Here is a 13,882-nt window from a genome sequence, read left to right as displayed (position 1 = left end):
TGGGCTGTGTGTGCCTCTCTGTTGAGAGAGTTTTTGATCACAGCCAGTGATGCCACAAATTCAGATTAATCTGTAGTTATACAGATTTTATTTTTCGACATTTTCACGCTTAACGATTAACTGTGTTGTATGAGGATGCGGATCACACCTTTTCAATAAGTGAAAAATGAACCGTACTATGCATATTATTGTTTTGAAAGGTATGCTTCTATGTTGAACAACAGATTGAAGAAAATTGATCTTACAACACTAAATGAAGGCACAGCTTAATGCTTTTAAAGTTAACTAGCACCTAAACATAAAGAGGCGTCAAAGAACATCTTGTACAGTGGACTTTAAAATTTAATTTAGTTAACAACAAAACCCATGTTTATCACATATTTAAGAGAGGAAATTGTTTCTTTTCTAGGTGCTTCTTATTCTCTATAATTCGACGTTTTAAAGATATCATTGATTACGGACTTTCTCGACTTTCCAACGAAACCAACAAAATTAAGATAGCTTTACAATTCTTGTGCAGTAGTTAAATGTATTTAAAAATGTGAGTGGCAACCCTGATTATGCCTGTGCTATGTGAAAATTTTGCCCGTTTGCGGCTTCCTGCTGACTCGTAGGGGGAATAGGGGCATAATGGGCTCCTAATTCGGTTGCTGATTTAAGCATGGAAAACGACAAAAATTTAAGGGCTGTACAAAACTTGAATCAACTATTTATAATTAAAGGTACACTATTCACAAATTGAAAAGTTTATCGTATAATGGTGAAAAACACAAATTAGATTCATGCTTATAAAACTAACAATCAGTCGGTGTGTGGGGAACAATGAGCTTCCCATTGGGGCATAATGAGCACTCTTATAGAACATATCTGTGTAAAAGTACAACTAATGGGCCAACGTTTGTCGCGAGATGCCATGATACTTGGCGGCTTGTTTCGTAAATGTCCCGTCGCGCCTTATGGTGGCCGATTCTGCCTGCAGTCCCTTTTTCTGACCGATTCGGCTTCAAAGATTTTCTAATATATGTTCGCACCATCACTGTAAACAAACACTGACTATGGAAACAGAACAAGTCTCACAAGTCTACTGAGATGAATTTCAGGTAAATTTATGTGACAACACACCTTGTCTTATTTCACCCAAACTATAGGTGACCATTTCGCTCCTATCGAATTAGTTAAAGTTAATATGAGTTTTTAACTCTAATTATAGCTTAAAATCAAAACGTCAATGATGATGAAATTTGGGGTACGACCCATACGTCATATTGATGTGTCTACATACTTGATTGAGCCACGACCGTATAAGCTTATTTTGTAGTGCGCAACAATAATAATTTTTCCAACATCCAGGAACCAAGTTGATGTTTTCAGTATATTTCCATGTTTTAAACAGACAAATCACTTTTGTTCTACATCAAGATATACTGTAGAACCTACGGAACAGAATGTGCTTATTATGCCCCTCATCCCCCTACACAGATTTTAATGCAACATTCGTAGCAAGTTTCGAACGCTTTCATTGCACATAATTGCACAGAGACATCTCCGGAAAGAGACGGATAAAGAGTGCTGTGACATGCGAACTGCACTTACTTGTCTCTTTGGAAACGAAATGTACAGTGCAATCCGAACGCTGACGATATTCGGCAAGAGGAATCAAAGGTGAACTTGTTTCCCGAATTTGGTTCTTCGTTTACTTGTACTCTTAACTATATATTTGTAATAATCCTGTCACAAAATATCAAAAAATTGGTCGCAGTGACGAAAATACCCAACACGGAAAAAATATATTTGTAATATTTGCGAGTAAAAAATAAGTAAGAACTACTGTAAAAAAGTTTTTATTAACAAAACTTGTTAACATACTACACACTTAAATTTTTTTGCCGGCTCTCGGTAATTTTTGCCGAGAACGGCACCACTGAGTGCTCGGTTAGAAAAAAATGACAGCTGTCACATTTTTTCGAAAATCTCGGTTCAACCTAACTGAAGTTTCGGCACAAAATATTAACGAGCCGAAATATCAGTTAGGTGAACCGAGATTCACGAAAAAATGTGACAGCTGTCATTATTTTTTTAACCGAGCACTCAGTGGTGCCGTTCTCGGCAATAAATTACCGAGACCCGGCAAACAATTTTAAGTGTGTAGTATTATGTATTTCATGGCAGCAATTATGAATTTCATGGCAGCAGTATTATGAATTTCATGGCAGCAATTATAAGCTTTATAACATTAAACTTATTGTCCTGACGCTTAGAAGCCATCTTGTTGCGCTTTCCAAATTCGCGCAGTCCGACTATTCGCTTCAAATTTCGAACACAGAATCAGGAGAAGATCATTCTACCTGGTGTGTATATCCTCTGTTAGCACATTCCGTTTTCTCTTGCTTTTCTCTTGCTCCCACTAGAAGATGTACCACTCCACCAGCGTTGCCAGGTCATTTTTTCAAAAATCTGGAAAAGGCAAAATAAAAATCTGGAAAAAATCTGGCAGTCATTTCGTGGGGTGAAAGGTTAATTTTTCGAATAAAAGTCTTGGGGTACGCAAAATTTGAGGTGACAAAATTGCAAAATTTCGCGCCAAAATTGAAGTGATGACCTTTTTGCGGAACAGAGAAAATAAAATCTGGATAAAATCTGGATCTTCCATGGAAAATCTGGATAATTGGACATCAAAGCTGCTACCTGGATACATGTTCAAAAATCTGGATAATCCAGCTAAATCTGGATACCTGGCAACGCTGCTCTCCACACTACTGTCCTTTTTAACGCTGCTCTCTCTCTCTCTCTCACACACACACCACTCTATCTCTCTTTCCTTTATGTTTGTAAGAGCTCTTGTTTTCCCGATGAGGACGTTCTTTAGGGGCACCTCGTTAAACGCTCGTGTTGAGTAGTACGGCCGCTCTCTTAGTCGACTTTGCGATAGCATTACACGAACTCGAACTATGTAAATAGCAAGTTAGTGCTCACACATTCTACACGCCACATGAAGAGACACTAATTTTAAAGATAATTTATTATAACATGCATTCCTACGGCCAATAAATTTTATAAGTATGACTTATGAAAATCTTTAGCAGCCGAGAACAAAATTTCTCCTCCAATTCATAAGCCAAACTTATGACTTTTATAAGGAATCCTTGTGGCGCAAAATCATAAGAGGTTCTTATAGAACTCAATAGTTATTTTCTTTGCGTGTACTACTGCTTCTACACTGAAACAAAACTCGATTCTCGCTAAAAGTATAAAAGGGCCCAAGCTCTAAAATGTAACAATTTTTAGCTAAAGTTGCAGTCGCACCAGCAAAACTTTTTTTTCGAAAATTAGGTTAATCAACATTGTGCGAAAGTGATCTCCTCTAAAAGAGGCTTAAGTTCCCAGCCACAAATTTTGTTGATTTGTTGCTTGTTAAGCTGTAATTAGGTTTGTTTCGGTTGAAATAAAGCTAAATATTGCCATTTGAAGAAAAAATCTAAATGCGATCGCAGTTTCAAGTCATGTTCTAGTGTTTTACATATGTTATGATAATTGTATATATTATACGTATTCACCAATACATTTAAATATATAAATAAAGATTACAAAAAAGCATATTAACAAATGAAAGTTTTATATTATTTGACAAATTGAGTTGCTCTCATTGATCGCGTTGTTATTTCGAGCTGTTGTTGTCATTTTCGATCGTTGCAGCTCTGTAGACAAAAAAAAATGTTTACGCTTCAGAGGGATTCTTTTGCTTATTGAATAGTCTCGCAACTATTTTGCTGTTGAGTATTTTACTGGTGTTTTCTGGAATTTTGAACGACAGTGATGATTACACGGGACCCGAAAGATCTGAAAATAAACAAACTGAGTTTTAGGAAACGTGCCGACGTGCGGACAATTCAATGGATTCAGCAATGCATTTTATTCTCTGAGTAGCCGTTTGCCTGATCCTTTGGAGCTCGGAGGAAACCGATTTGATCTAAACCAAAACCAAACTGTTATGGACCTCGGTATGAACGAAATGATTTCGGACGCATCAGTTCTTAACAATACTGCTGATGATGAGTCCTTCGCTATTGATTTGACCAGAAGTGAGTTTTGGTTTAAGCGAATTTTTGTCGAAAATTATTTCGAAGTCAATCACGTCCGAAAGAGATCACTTCCAAAGATGTCGTAGAAAGTTCGGTAGAAAGTGTTCTCCGCTGCATTTGAAACACGGCAAAACATCAGATCAATCGGAAGGTAGTCTTTAACGACGAAACATCTGTCCAGAGTGAAGAACAACAATCTGGATTTGAAGACATCGATCAGTTCTTAATGCTGCAGCCTGCAGCATCAAACCAAGAAAAAGCTCTACTCCGTAGCAAGCATCACACCCAGATTTAATCATGGCGAGGGCGCAACATAAATAATGTTTTGTATGTATTCACCAAATGGTGAGTCAAATTCGCAGTACCAAGAGTTGCAACGAATACTGATTCCTCCTCAAAATTCCGACAGATCCAGAGCACATTCGACACCTGACGATGCAGCGTTAGCAGAAGAATTGTGTTCCAAACATTCGGCATTGAGGACCAGTACAGCTCATGGTTGCTCTGGGCGAACTGAATGCGATTAACCTGAAGTGAGCTGCTGAACCTAGACTACTAGTACTCGGTGCTATGGAGTCTCCTGTACAACCTGAAGTGTCGGCATTAAGCCGAAGTCACAGACCGAAGTCTTTCGTTTAGGGTGACCGATTGCCAGGACATCAACCATGCGTAAAAATTTTTATTTTTCCTCTTTTATACAAATAACTAGACGAATGCATTGGTTTTGTTTTGAAGATTTATAATTGCGTTAAAAAGCTCGTGGTTGGCACCGACAAAGGTTGTTCCGGTGTCAGAATAAATGTCACTGACCATTCCGCTTCTGCTGATAAACCGTTGCAGAGCAGCTATAAAATTTGTTGTAGTTTGTTGCCATGCAAACAAATATCGATATATAAGCTTTGTGGACCATCGATTTTCTACCTACTTCTTTGAGAAAAAAAGGGCCAACATGATTCATTTCAGTCTTGGAAAAAACAGGCGACGAAGTAACGCAATGATCAGGCAGGTTTGCCATGAATTGGCTGACCGTTAGAGGATTTTGTTCAAAACATACATAGCATCCTTTAATGACATTTTTAATCAGCTGCTTTACCTTTATAGGCAGTGTAGATTATCCTCGTGCAGCTGCCGAATTAGAGTGCGTGTACACTTTTCATCCTCCTAACATTATCTATTTGTTTATTTACATTGCTCGATTGGTACCCTCGTTTGACACTGATTTGGTTCCTTTGGTTTCATCTTTGCGCGACTCTATATTATTAACATAGACTCTGGTTTCACTCGTCCTTATTTGTCCACTTAATAGGGGGTTTTAATTTAAAAAAATACCTACTTTTTCTTATACTAATCGATAACCGACCTTTAAGTAGGCATTACGTAATTTGTCTTAGATCTCTACGAGTTTTCTTTGATTTTAAAATTGAAAAATTATATTTTTTTTAAATTTTTACTAACTGGCAAGTAGTGCACAGAGTGACATTGCTGTTGCTGGCTTTTTGGGGAATATAACCCTGATAGTAAGCTAAGTGATATTTCTGCTGCTGGCTTGTGGAAAATATAACCCTGCACGGAAAACAAAATCTACCCAACCGGTGGGTACAAACTACCTGAAATGATGTAAACATTATACAACTTACGTTTTGGGTAATTTTGCAATGCGAACGCTGAGTCATTTCAACTTGATAGATTTTAAACATGCTCTTATTCAATGGCGGTGTTCTGATAAAAAGCCAACGTTGAGTAGTTTGAACCCAACATTGGATGAAAAATCAAACTGGTTGAAAAATTGAAAACCCGAGTGATGAGATAGATTTCGTGAAAGTGGCAAATATTAGTGAAAATTGGTAGTTTTGTCACTGAGTTGATGATTTTAAGTGACGAACGGTTTATGTGCATCTGTTTGTTAAGAATAGCCGTCAATTAAAAACAAGATTAACAATGAATTGTGAGAATGGAGCTGAAGCGGAAGCGCTAACAGGAAAATTGATGAAGCCAGTGATCCCAAATTGGAAGGTACTTGAAAAATATTAAGACAGATTTTATAGATTGTTTTTCAATTATTTTCTATTTCCAAATAATGTTAAATCAATCGAATGAAACTACCCAAGATAAAGTATAAAAAAGTGAACTCAACGTTGAGTATTTTTGACGTAATATTACACTGAGTGCTATACACCTACTATTAAATTAATCTACAATTACTCAAAATTGGCTTCCTGCACGGAACGACTCCGTTGAGTGAAATCGACATGAATTTGGGTACTTTTCGTTTTCCGTGTGGTTTACGTGTCATGACAGGGATGCCAGATGTGAAGACATGTCTTAATATTGAAAACATTTGAGCGCATGTGAATAAGTGGAAGCCTTATAGTCGGTTGATTAACCTCACTCGATTTAATGTGTCACTGGAAGTTTTGTAAACTTTCAACGGGGACCGTGTTTACAGATTTCCTATGTATAAAGACATTATTTGTGGAGTGTGAAGATATTTGAAAAATTACCTGGCCTCCATGTGTCATGTTTTCTTGACGGTAGGGTATGTCTTAAAACCACTTACAGTTATTAAAACTCGAAATGGATTTTTCAATAGTTTTGCTATTTAAATTAAGAAAAGTCAGTAAAATATGTATTTCTTTTGACATTTCTTATCAAAAGAAATAATAATATAAATACCCCTAGAACACCCTATTGCTGGAATAGACCATCGCACGGTGACGTCACGCATCTAAGTTTGACAGATACTGGTAACTTTGTTTACCTTCGGACAATGCAGTTTAGTTTTCAATTATAGCAGATCATTTCAATTGTAACCACAATTAGCTTTGAATGTTGTGCGGGAGGTGCCAGTACACTAAGAAGAATAGAAAATTGAACAGCATTTTCACTACGCGCACGATTGCTCCACCAGAAAAAAGCACAAAATCTCAAACATAAACATTGTTACCACTGAGAGCAAGCGCACCGGTGAGTTGCCATTTCAGTTGCTATTTTCACAACGCTGGCCGTTGCTATTTTGGATAGCAACTGATGTTCGCACCGGTCGTTGCTATAGGGGATTACCAATTCATTTATTTCTTTTTAACGCCGGCAGTTGCTAATTTCTAAAGACTGTCACTAGCTAGCATTAGCAAAATGTTTGTGTGTGCCGTATTTCCCAAAACTTCTTCGCATCTAGTAATAACCAATTTATCTGTCCGTCAATTGTTTCCGGAATGATCTGCGTTCTTTCTGCTTCATAAAATATCCCCTTTATTTCAAGCAACTCTGTTTTAACTTTGTTTGCGTTCTCCCAAATTATCGATAGCACAATTCTGTTGCAGGTTTCTTCGTTTGTGCGTGCATGGATTTTTTTTATCCTTGTATGTTTAATTAAAGTAGTTGCGTTAGACCGTGGAACGTTTCGCATCGTTGCCTTCAATAACTATTATACTCAAAATTGGCGAACTGTCAATAATTGTATTTTGTACTTTGTGCTGTCTCGATTCTTACAATTTGCTATAAATATTTGCAAATTTGCAGCCAAACAAAATTTAAATGTAGAACGCGGAAATTGTTCTCGAGTATTTGGTTGATTCTAGTGACGAAGAAAATGATTTCGCGAAACAAATTTTTTTATACGCGAGTATGAAAAGGATTTTTGGAAAGATTCGGGGTGCCTCTCAGCTTGGAAAACGGTAAAATATTGACCGCTATGCTGAGGAAGTTTGCCATCCAGCGTTTTAACAATGTTTTTTTTTTCGAAAACTCCGGTCTATACCGATGACCATTTCCGACGCCGCTTTCGAATTCGTCTTACGTTGTTTTCGAAGATTCGAACAGCTGTAGATGCGAAACATGTTTTTTTATTCAACAACCGGACGCAACGGGAAACTGAGACTAACATGCCTTCAAAAGAGTCAGCAGCAATAGTCGGTTATAGTCCCGAGCAATTCGCTCATACCTTCCAGGTTTATTGAAATAATGACATGGTTGACCAATCTTGTGAGGACTTGAGCTTTATGCTTCGTGTAGATTAGAGTGCCAACCAAAATGGTCATCTCGAATTAAAAAAAAAACTATAAATGATTACCCGCCCGAAAAAACACCCTGTGTAAAATTTCAGCTCGATCCAAATTAAAAAAGACTGGTTCACGCCGATTCCTGCGTCCTACGACGTGTTTAACCAAGGCAAAGCGTTTCGTCTTCCGAGCCGACCAATTATGTTCGAAACACTCATTATTTGCATAATATTGTTACGAACAGTTACGCCAAACTAGCTTCAGAAACTTCAATTCAGCCACTGGTGGGCTTGCTCTAACTGTCAGGAAAGTGAGATTAAAGAGATTCGGTAGATGGTCTATGGCCCGATCTTAGTTGTAGGGAATCTTTGAAAATTCGTAAATTGCCAGTTGATGCATTGGAAAAGTTTAGAAAAAATGGAAAAAATTAAAAATGGAAAAATTTAGAAACATTTGCCAATAATTTTGTGCAAATCCTTTCAAAAACCTTAAGAAGTTTTGAGAATAAGTACGCAATTAATAGATCTAGTACTTATTCAAGCGCTAAATTCATTGGTTGGAAATCACGAAAATTACACTTACCCGTGGTAGATTTTTTCAGATATACATGCACATCTGAACTGTATTAATCCTGGTAAGGCGAATCAGCAACTCACTCGAATGTTCATCAAACTTGAATAATATAATTTATTATCTAAAAATACATTTAAGAATTCATTGAAGTTCAAACGAATAATGGTGATCATCATTCATCATTCAACTTCTCGTCAATTAGCACAATCATTTCGTTACGTTTCTTGACTACACAATCGACAAACGCTTGCTGCGTTTCGCTATCATTCTGACATAAATACAGCTCAGCACTTTCGTAAAGTTGCTCCCGAAAATCCCAGTCTTTGCTGTCCTCTTCAACGCCCCTAGATTCATATTCTGTTAGCTTCTGATGGAACTGCTTGAAGCTTGCAGCTTCCTGTAGCATCAACTGTCGCGCTTCTGGGGTTAAATTGTGACATTCCTTATCTAGGTATTGCAAGGCTTCATCGTCAAGATCTAAGTCACATGTTGGAAATTTTCGGTCTACAGTCTGCTCAGTGGTTATCTACAATGTAATTAGAAGCTGGTAACATGTAACAAATTTGTTATTCAACGATGTTTAACTTCAAAAAATAATATCACAAAGCAAATTGTTTTGAGTATCGTCCTCATCGATATACAATTAAGTTAGTACAGCTCGATTGAACAAAGTATGATTCACGACTGTCGAGTTGTTCGATAAGGTGGGTTTACCTTTGCTTGCGATAAAAACAATCGTGAAGAGGATCAACTAGTGGTGGTCGTATTGGATTTGTAACTGATAAGACTGATATTAGTTGAATGGAGCGAGTGAGATTATTCTCTATCGCCTGTACGATTTCTCTTCATTTGCTTATTCATGATGGTTGATGTGTAGTTTTTTACTTTAGGTTGTGAGTTAAATAAATGTTATTTTTTTCTTATCATACTTCGTAGGTACTTTGTTGTTTTAGATATGTGTCATAGCGTAAAGGTGTGACGTCTTCGTTTCCGATAATCGCAACTTTGATTTAGTGCGACGAAGACAATACTTAACTAAAATTTTTACGCCAGACGAATAAGAGAGAAATAAAAAACAAAAATGTTGAGTCAAAAATGGAATATGTTTTCGCCAAATTGTGGCAATTTTGAAAATCAAGTTAAATATCAATTCAAGGTACTCAATGTAATTCATTTAATAGGTGAAACTATAAAAAATACTTTTTGCATTTTTTTCTTATAATTCCCCAAGCCTGACTATTTTCTCTCGGGGACATAAGACAAATGGGTTTGAAAAAACGGGATAGATTTTTGAACATTTCTATTGTACCCTGTTCACACTACACTGCATATCACCTGATATCAGGCGATTCGTGCTATCGAGGCCATCCATATTACCTGATATCCCATACAACCGAGCAGTCATCGGATATCACCTCGGCTACATGATATCGCGGATATCATGTTCGAAAACCCATAAAAATCAGATTTGCAGCAGTCAGCAACACGACCAAAAGTCATTTGAAGGAACCCTACAAATTTCTGACTTTATCTGATTGGCTGACATCTTATCATCTTATCTATTGGCTGACATCTTTATCCTAATTGCATTGCTCTTGTTGTCTTCTTTTTGCTTGTTTTTGTTTTCTTTTTTTTTTTTTTAAGGGGGGATTTGTTAGTAGCTTAAGTATTTATGATAAATATTAGTAAATAATGAGTATGTGTGTCCAATCACAAATGGTGACTTCTCAACACTGTTAGAAATTTGTAATTCTAATTGTTAGGATTTGTTTGCTTTCGCAATTAGGACTTATCATTCGTAGGGATTTAAACCTACTTGTCAGAAAAGGGGAAGTAAACTTACAACTAACTTAATTGCTAACTTATTGGCTATAAAGAGAGCTTATCGTAGCAATTGAGGATTGCAACGATTTTTGTCGAAAATTGTTAATAATTTTATTTGACATAGTTTCTAATGGTTCAACACCAGTGAGTCTATGTAATTCGAGTGTACCAAACCAAGGAGGACGCTTCAAAATCATTTTCAGAATTTTATTCTGAATCCTTTGGTGCGTTTTCTTCCTTGTTGAACAGCAACTTGACCAGATCGGTACAGCATAAAGCATTGCTGGTCTAAAAATTTGTTTGTAAATCAAAAGTTGGTTCTTTAAACAAATTTTAGAATTCCTGTTAATGAGAGGATATAAACATCTCGTATATTTGATGCACTTGGCTTGAATACTCTCAATGTGCTCTTTGAAAATAAGTTTTTTATCATAAATTAGTCCCAAGTACTTAACCTTGTCGGACCAACTTAAAATAACCCCATTCATCTTGACAACGTGATTATTGTTTGGCTTGAGGAAAGAAGCCCTAGGCTTATGCGGAAAAATTATCATTTGAGTTTTAGAAGCATTGGGAGAGATTTTCCACTTTTGCAAGTAGGAAGAAAATATATCTAAACTTTTCTGCAATCGACTGCATATGACACGAAGGCTTTTTCCTTTTACGGACATGCTTGTGTCATCGCAGAACAATGACTTTGTGCATCCTGGAGGCAAATCAGGAAGATCTGAAGTGAATATGTTGTACAGGACTGGACCCAAGACTGAACCTTGAGGTACACCTGCTCTGACAGGAAATCTATCAGATTTTGAATTCTGATAGACAACCTGCAGAGCTCGATCAGTAAGATAATTTTTTAAAATTTTGATTAGGAAAATTGGAAAATTAAAAGTTTGCAATTTCGCAATCAAACCTTTATGCCAAACACTGTCGAATGCTTTTTCTATGTCTAAAAGAGCAGCTCCAGTGGAATAACCTTCAGATTTGTTAGCTCGTATCATATTAGTAACTCTGAGCAATTGATGAGTTGTGGAATGCCCATGGCGAAATCCAAACTGTTCATTTGCAAAAATTGAATTTTCGTTGATGTGTGACATCATTCTGTTAAGAATAATTCTCTCAAACAGTTTACTTATTGAAGAAAGCAAACTGATTGGTCGATAACTTGAAACTTCAGCTGGGTTCTTATCCGGTTTTAAAATGGGAGTAATTTTTGCATTTTTCCATAATTTGGGAAAATATGCAATTTTGAAGCAGCAATTGAAAATTTCCACTAAAAATTACATTGTGCTCTCAGGGAGATGTTTGATTAGTATATTAAAGATTCCATCGTCACCAGGTGCTTTCATATTTTTAGAATTTTTAATAATTGATTTAATCTCATTCAAGTTAGTTTCAATTATTTCTGCAGGTAAAAAAATCTGGGATGAAATTAAATCAAATTGACGTGTGACTTCACTTTCAATTGGACTCACAAAATTCAAATTTGAGTTATGAACACTCTCAAACTGCTGAGCAAGTCTTTGAGCCTTTTGTTCAATGGATACAAGAAAACGTTCACCATCTTTTAAAACTGGAACAGGCTTTGAAGGTTTCTTAAGAATCTTCGACAGCTTCCAAAATGGTTTTGAATATGGTTTCAATTTTTCAACTTTAGTCTCAAAATTTTGATTTCTCAGAAGAGTAAATCTATGTTTAATCTCTTTCTGTAATTCTTTATAATAGTTTTAATAACAGGGTCACGAGAACGTTGATATTGACGTCTGCGGACATTTTTCAAACGAATTAGAAGTTGAAGATTTTCGTCAATTATTGGTGAATCAAATTTCATTTGAGCCTTTGGAACAGAATAATTCCTGGCATCAACAATTGCACATTTTAATGCTTCCAAAGCGGAATCAATATTCACTTCGTTTTGCAAATCAAGCTCATTATTGAAATTTCTCTCAATATGAGTTTTGTATCTTTCCCAATTAGCCTTGTTATAATTAAAAACAGAGCTCATAGGGTTTAAAACTGATTCATGTGATAAAGAAAAAGTTATTGGAAGATGGTCAGAATCAAAGTCAGCATGTGTGATCAAATCACTACATACATGACTTTGATTTGTAAGCACCAAATCAATAGTTGAAGGGTTTCTTACAGAAGAAAAGCATGTAGGACTATTCGGAGACAAAATAGAATAGTATCCTGAAGAACAATCATTGAATAAAATTTTGCCATTGGAATTACTTTGAGAATTATTCCATGAACGATGTTTAGCGTTAAAATCGCCGATTATGAAAAATTTCGAACGATTTCTAGTGAGTTTTTGTAAATCACCTTTAAAATAATTTTTGAGCTCGCGTGTGCATTGAAATGGTAAATATGCTGCGGCAATAAATAAAATCCCAAGTTCAGTTTGAACTTCAATTCCCAAAGTTTCAATAACTTTCGTCTCAAGATGGGGAAGAGCACGATGTTTGATTCGGCGATGAATAACAATTGCAACTCCACCGCCGGAACCCTGAATCCTATCATATCTATGAACCACGTAATTGGGATCATATTTTAATTTTATGTTAGGTTTCAAAAATGTTTCAGTAATAATTGCAATATGCACATTATTTACTGTTAAAAAATTAAAAAGCTCATTCTCATTGGCCTTCAATGAGCGAGCATTCCAATTTAATAATTTAATTGTTTTATTTAAAATCATTGTTAAATTTTAAATTAGAAACAATTTTAATAGTAAAATTTGTGCCTATTTGAATGGCTTCAAACATTGATTTTGCCTGCAACATGGCGTTCATAAGATCGAACATTGCCTGTTGCAAAAAAGAAAGTTTACCTGCCGTGATAGGCCCCAGGCAGTTGACATTAGAAAAAATATTTTCGGCAGCAATATTAGCTGGAGTAATAGGTGTACAATTATTTTCTAGCGTGTTTTGCTTACCCATATTAACGGTCATTTTCGAACTACCAACACTAGGCGGTATAATGTTCGAACTACCTGTAACCTGTGCATAAGTTAAACGGGTATGCAAAGGAGTAGGTAAACTATGCGTCACTGGTACGCTTGGAGAATTTTGTTTTGAAGTTGGTTTTAATTGAGAAATTGAATTTTGTTTACCTTGCCTTGCCTTAACAATTGCTAAACGGACTGGGCATTGATAAAAATTTGACATATGGTTGCCGTTACAATTCGCACAGCGAAAATTTTTACTCTCTTTCACAGGACATGTGTCCTTTTTGTGAGAAGAGTCTCCACAATTAAGACATTTTTGGTCCATGTTACAGAATTTGGAACCATGGCCATAACGTTGGCAAGTACGGCATTGGGTGATATGCTTTTCACCTCCGCCATACTTCCTATAAATTTCCCACTTTACACGCACATTATACAAAGCATGTGCTTTTTCAAAAAAT

At 36.2% G+C, this 13,882-nt stretch overlaps 1 protein-coding gene across 1 annotated transcript; it reads right to left on the bottom strand.

Moving 5' to 3' along the window:
- Window positions 1-8,750: 8,750 nt before the first annotated feature.
- LOC129717495 (uncharacterized) lies at window positions 8,751-9,336 on the bottom strand. The gene is made up of 2 exons (XM_055667437.1): window positions 9,236-9,336; window positions 8,751-9,176 (listed from the first exon to the last, which is right to left on the bottom strand). Exons 1-2 carry the CDS (start codon window positions 9,281-9,283, stop codon window positions 8,823-8,825), a joined length of 402 nt encoding a protein of 133 aa, XP_055523412.1. The 5' UTR covers window positions 9,284-9,336; the 3' UTR covers window positions 8,751-8,822.
- Window positions 9,337-13,882: the final 4,546 nt, after the last annotated feature.

This window comes from Wyeomyia smithii, chromosome 1 (assembly GCF_029784165.1).
Source record: "Wyeomyia smithii strain HCP4-BCI-WySm-NY-G18 chromosome 1, ASM2978416v1, whole genome shotgun sequence".
Taxonomy (NCBI): domain Eukaryota; kingdom Metazoa; phylum Arthropoda; class Insecta; order Diptera; family Culicidae; genus Wyeomyia; species Wyeomyia smithii.
The sequence above is the reverse complement of the archived record's forward strand: the minus strand, read 5'-3'. Positions and strand labels throughout refer to the sequence as shown.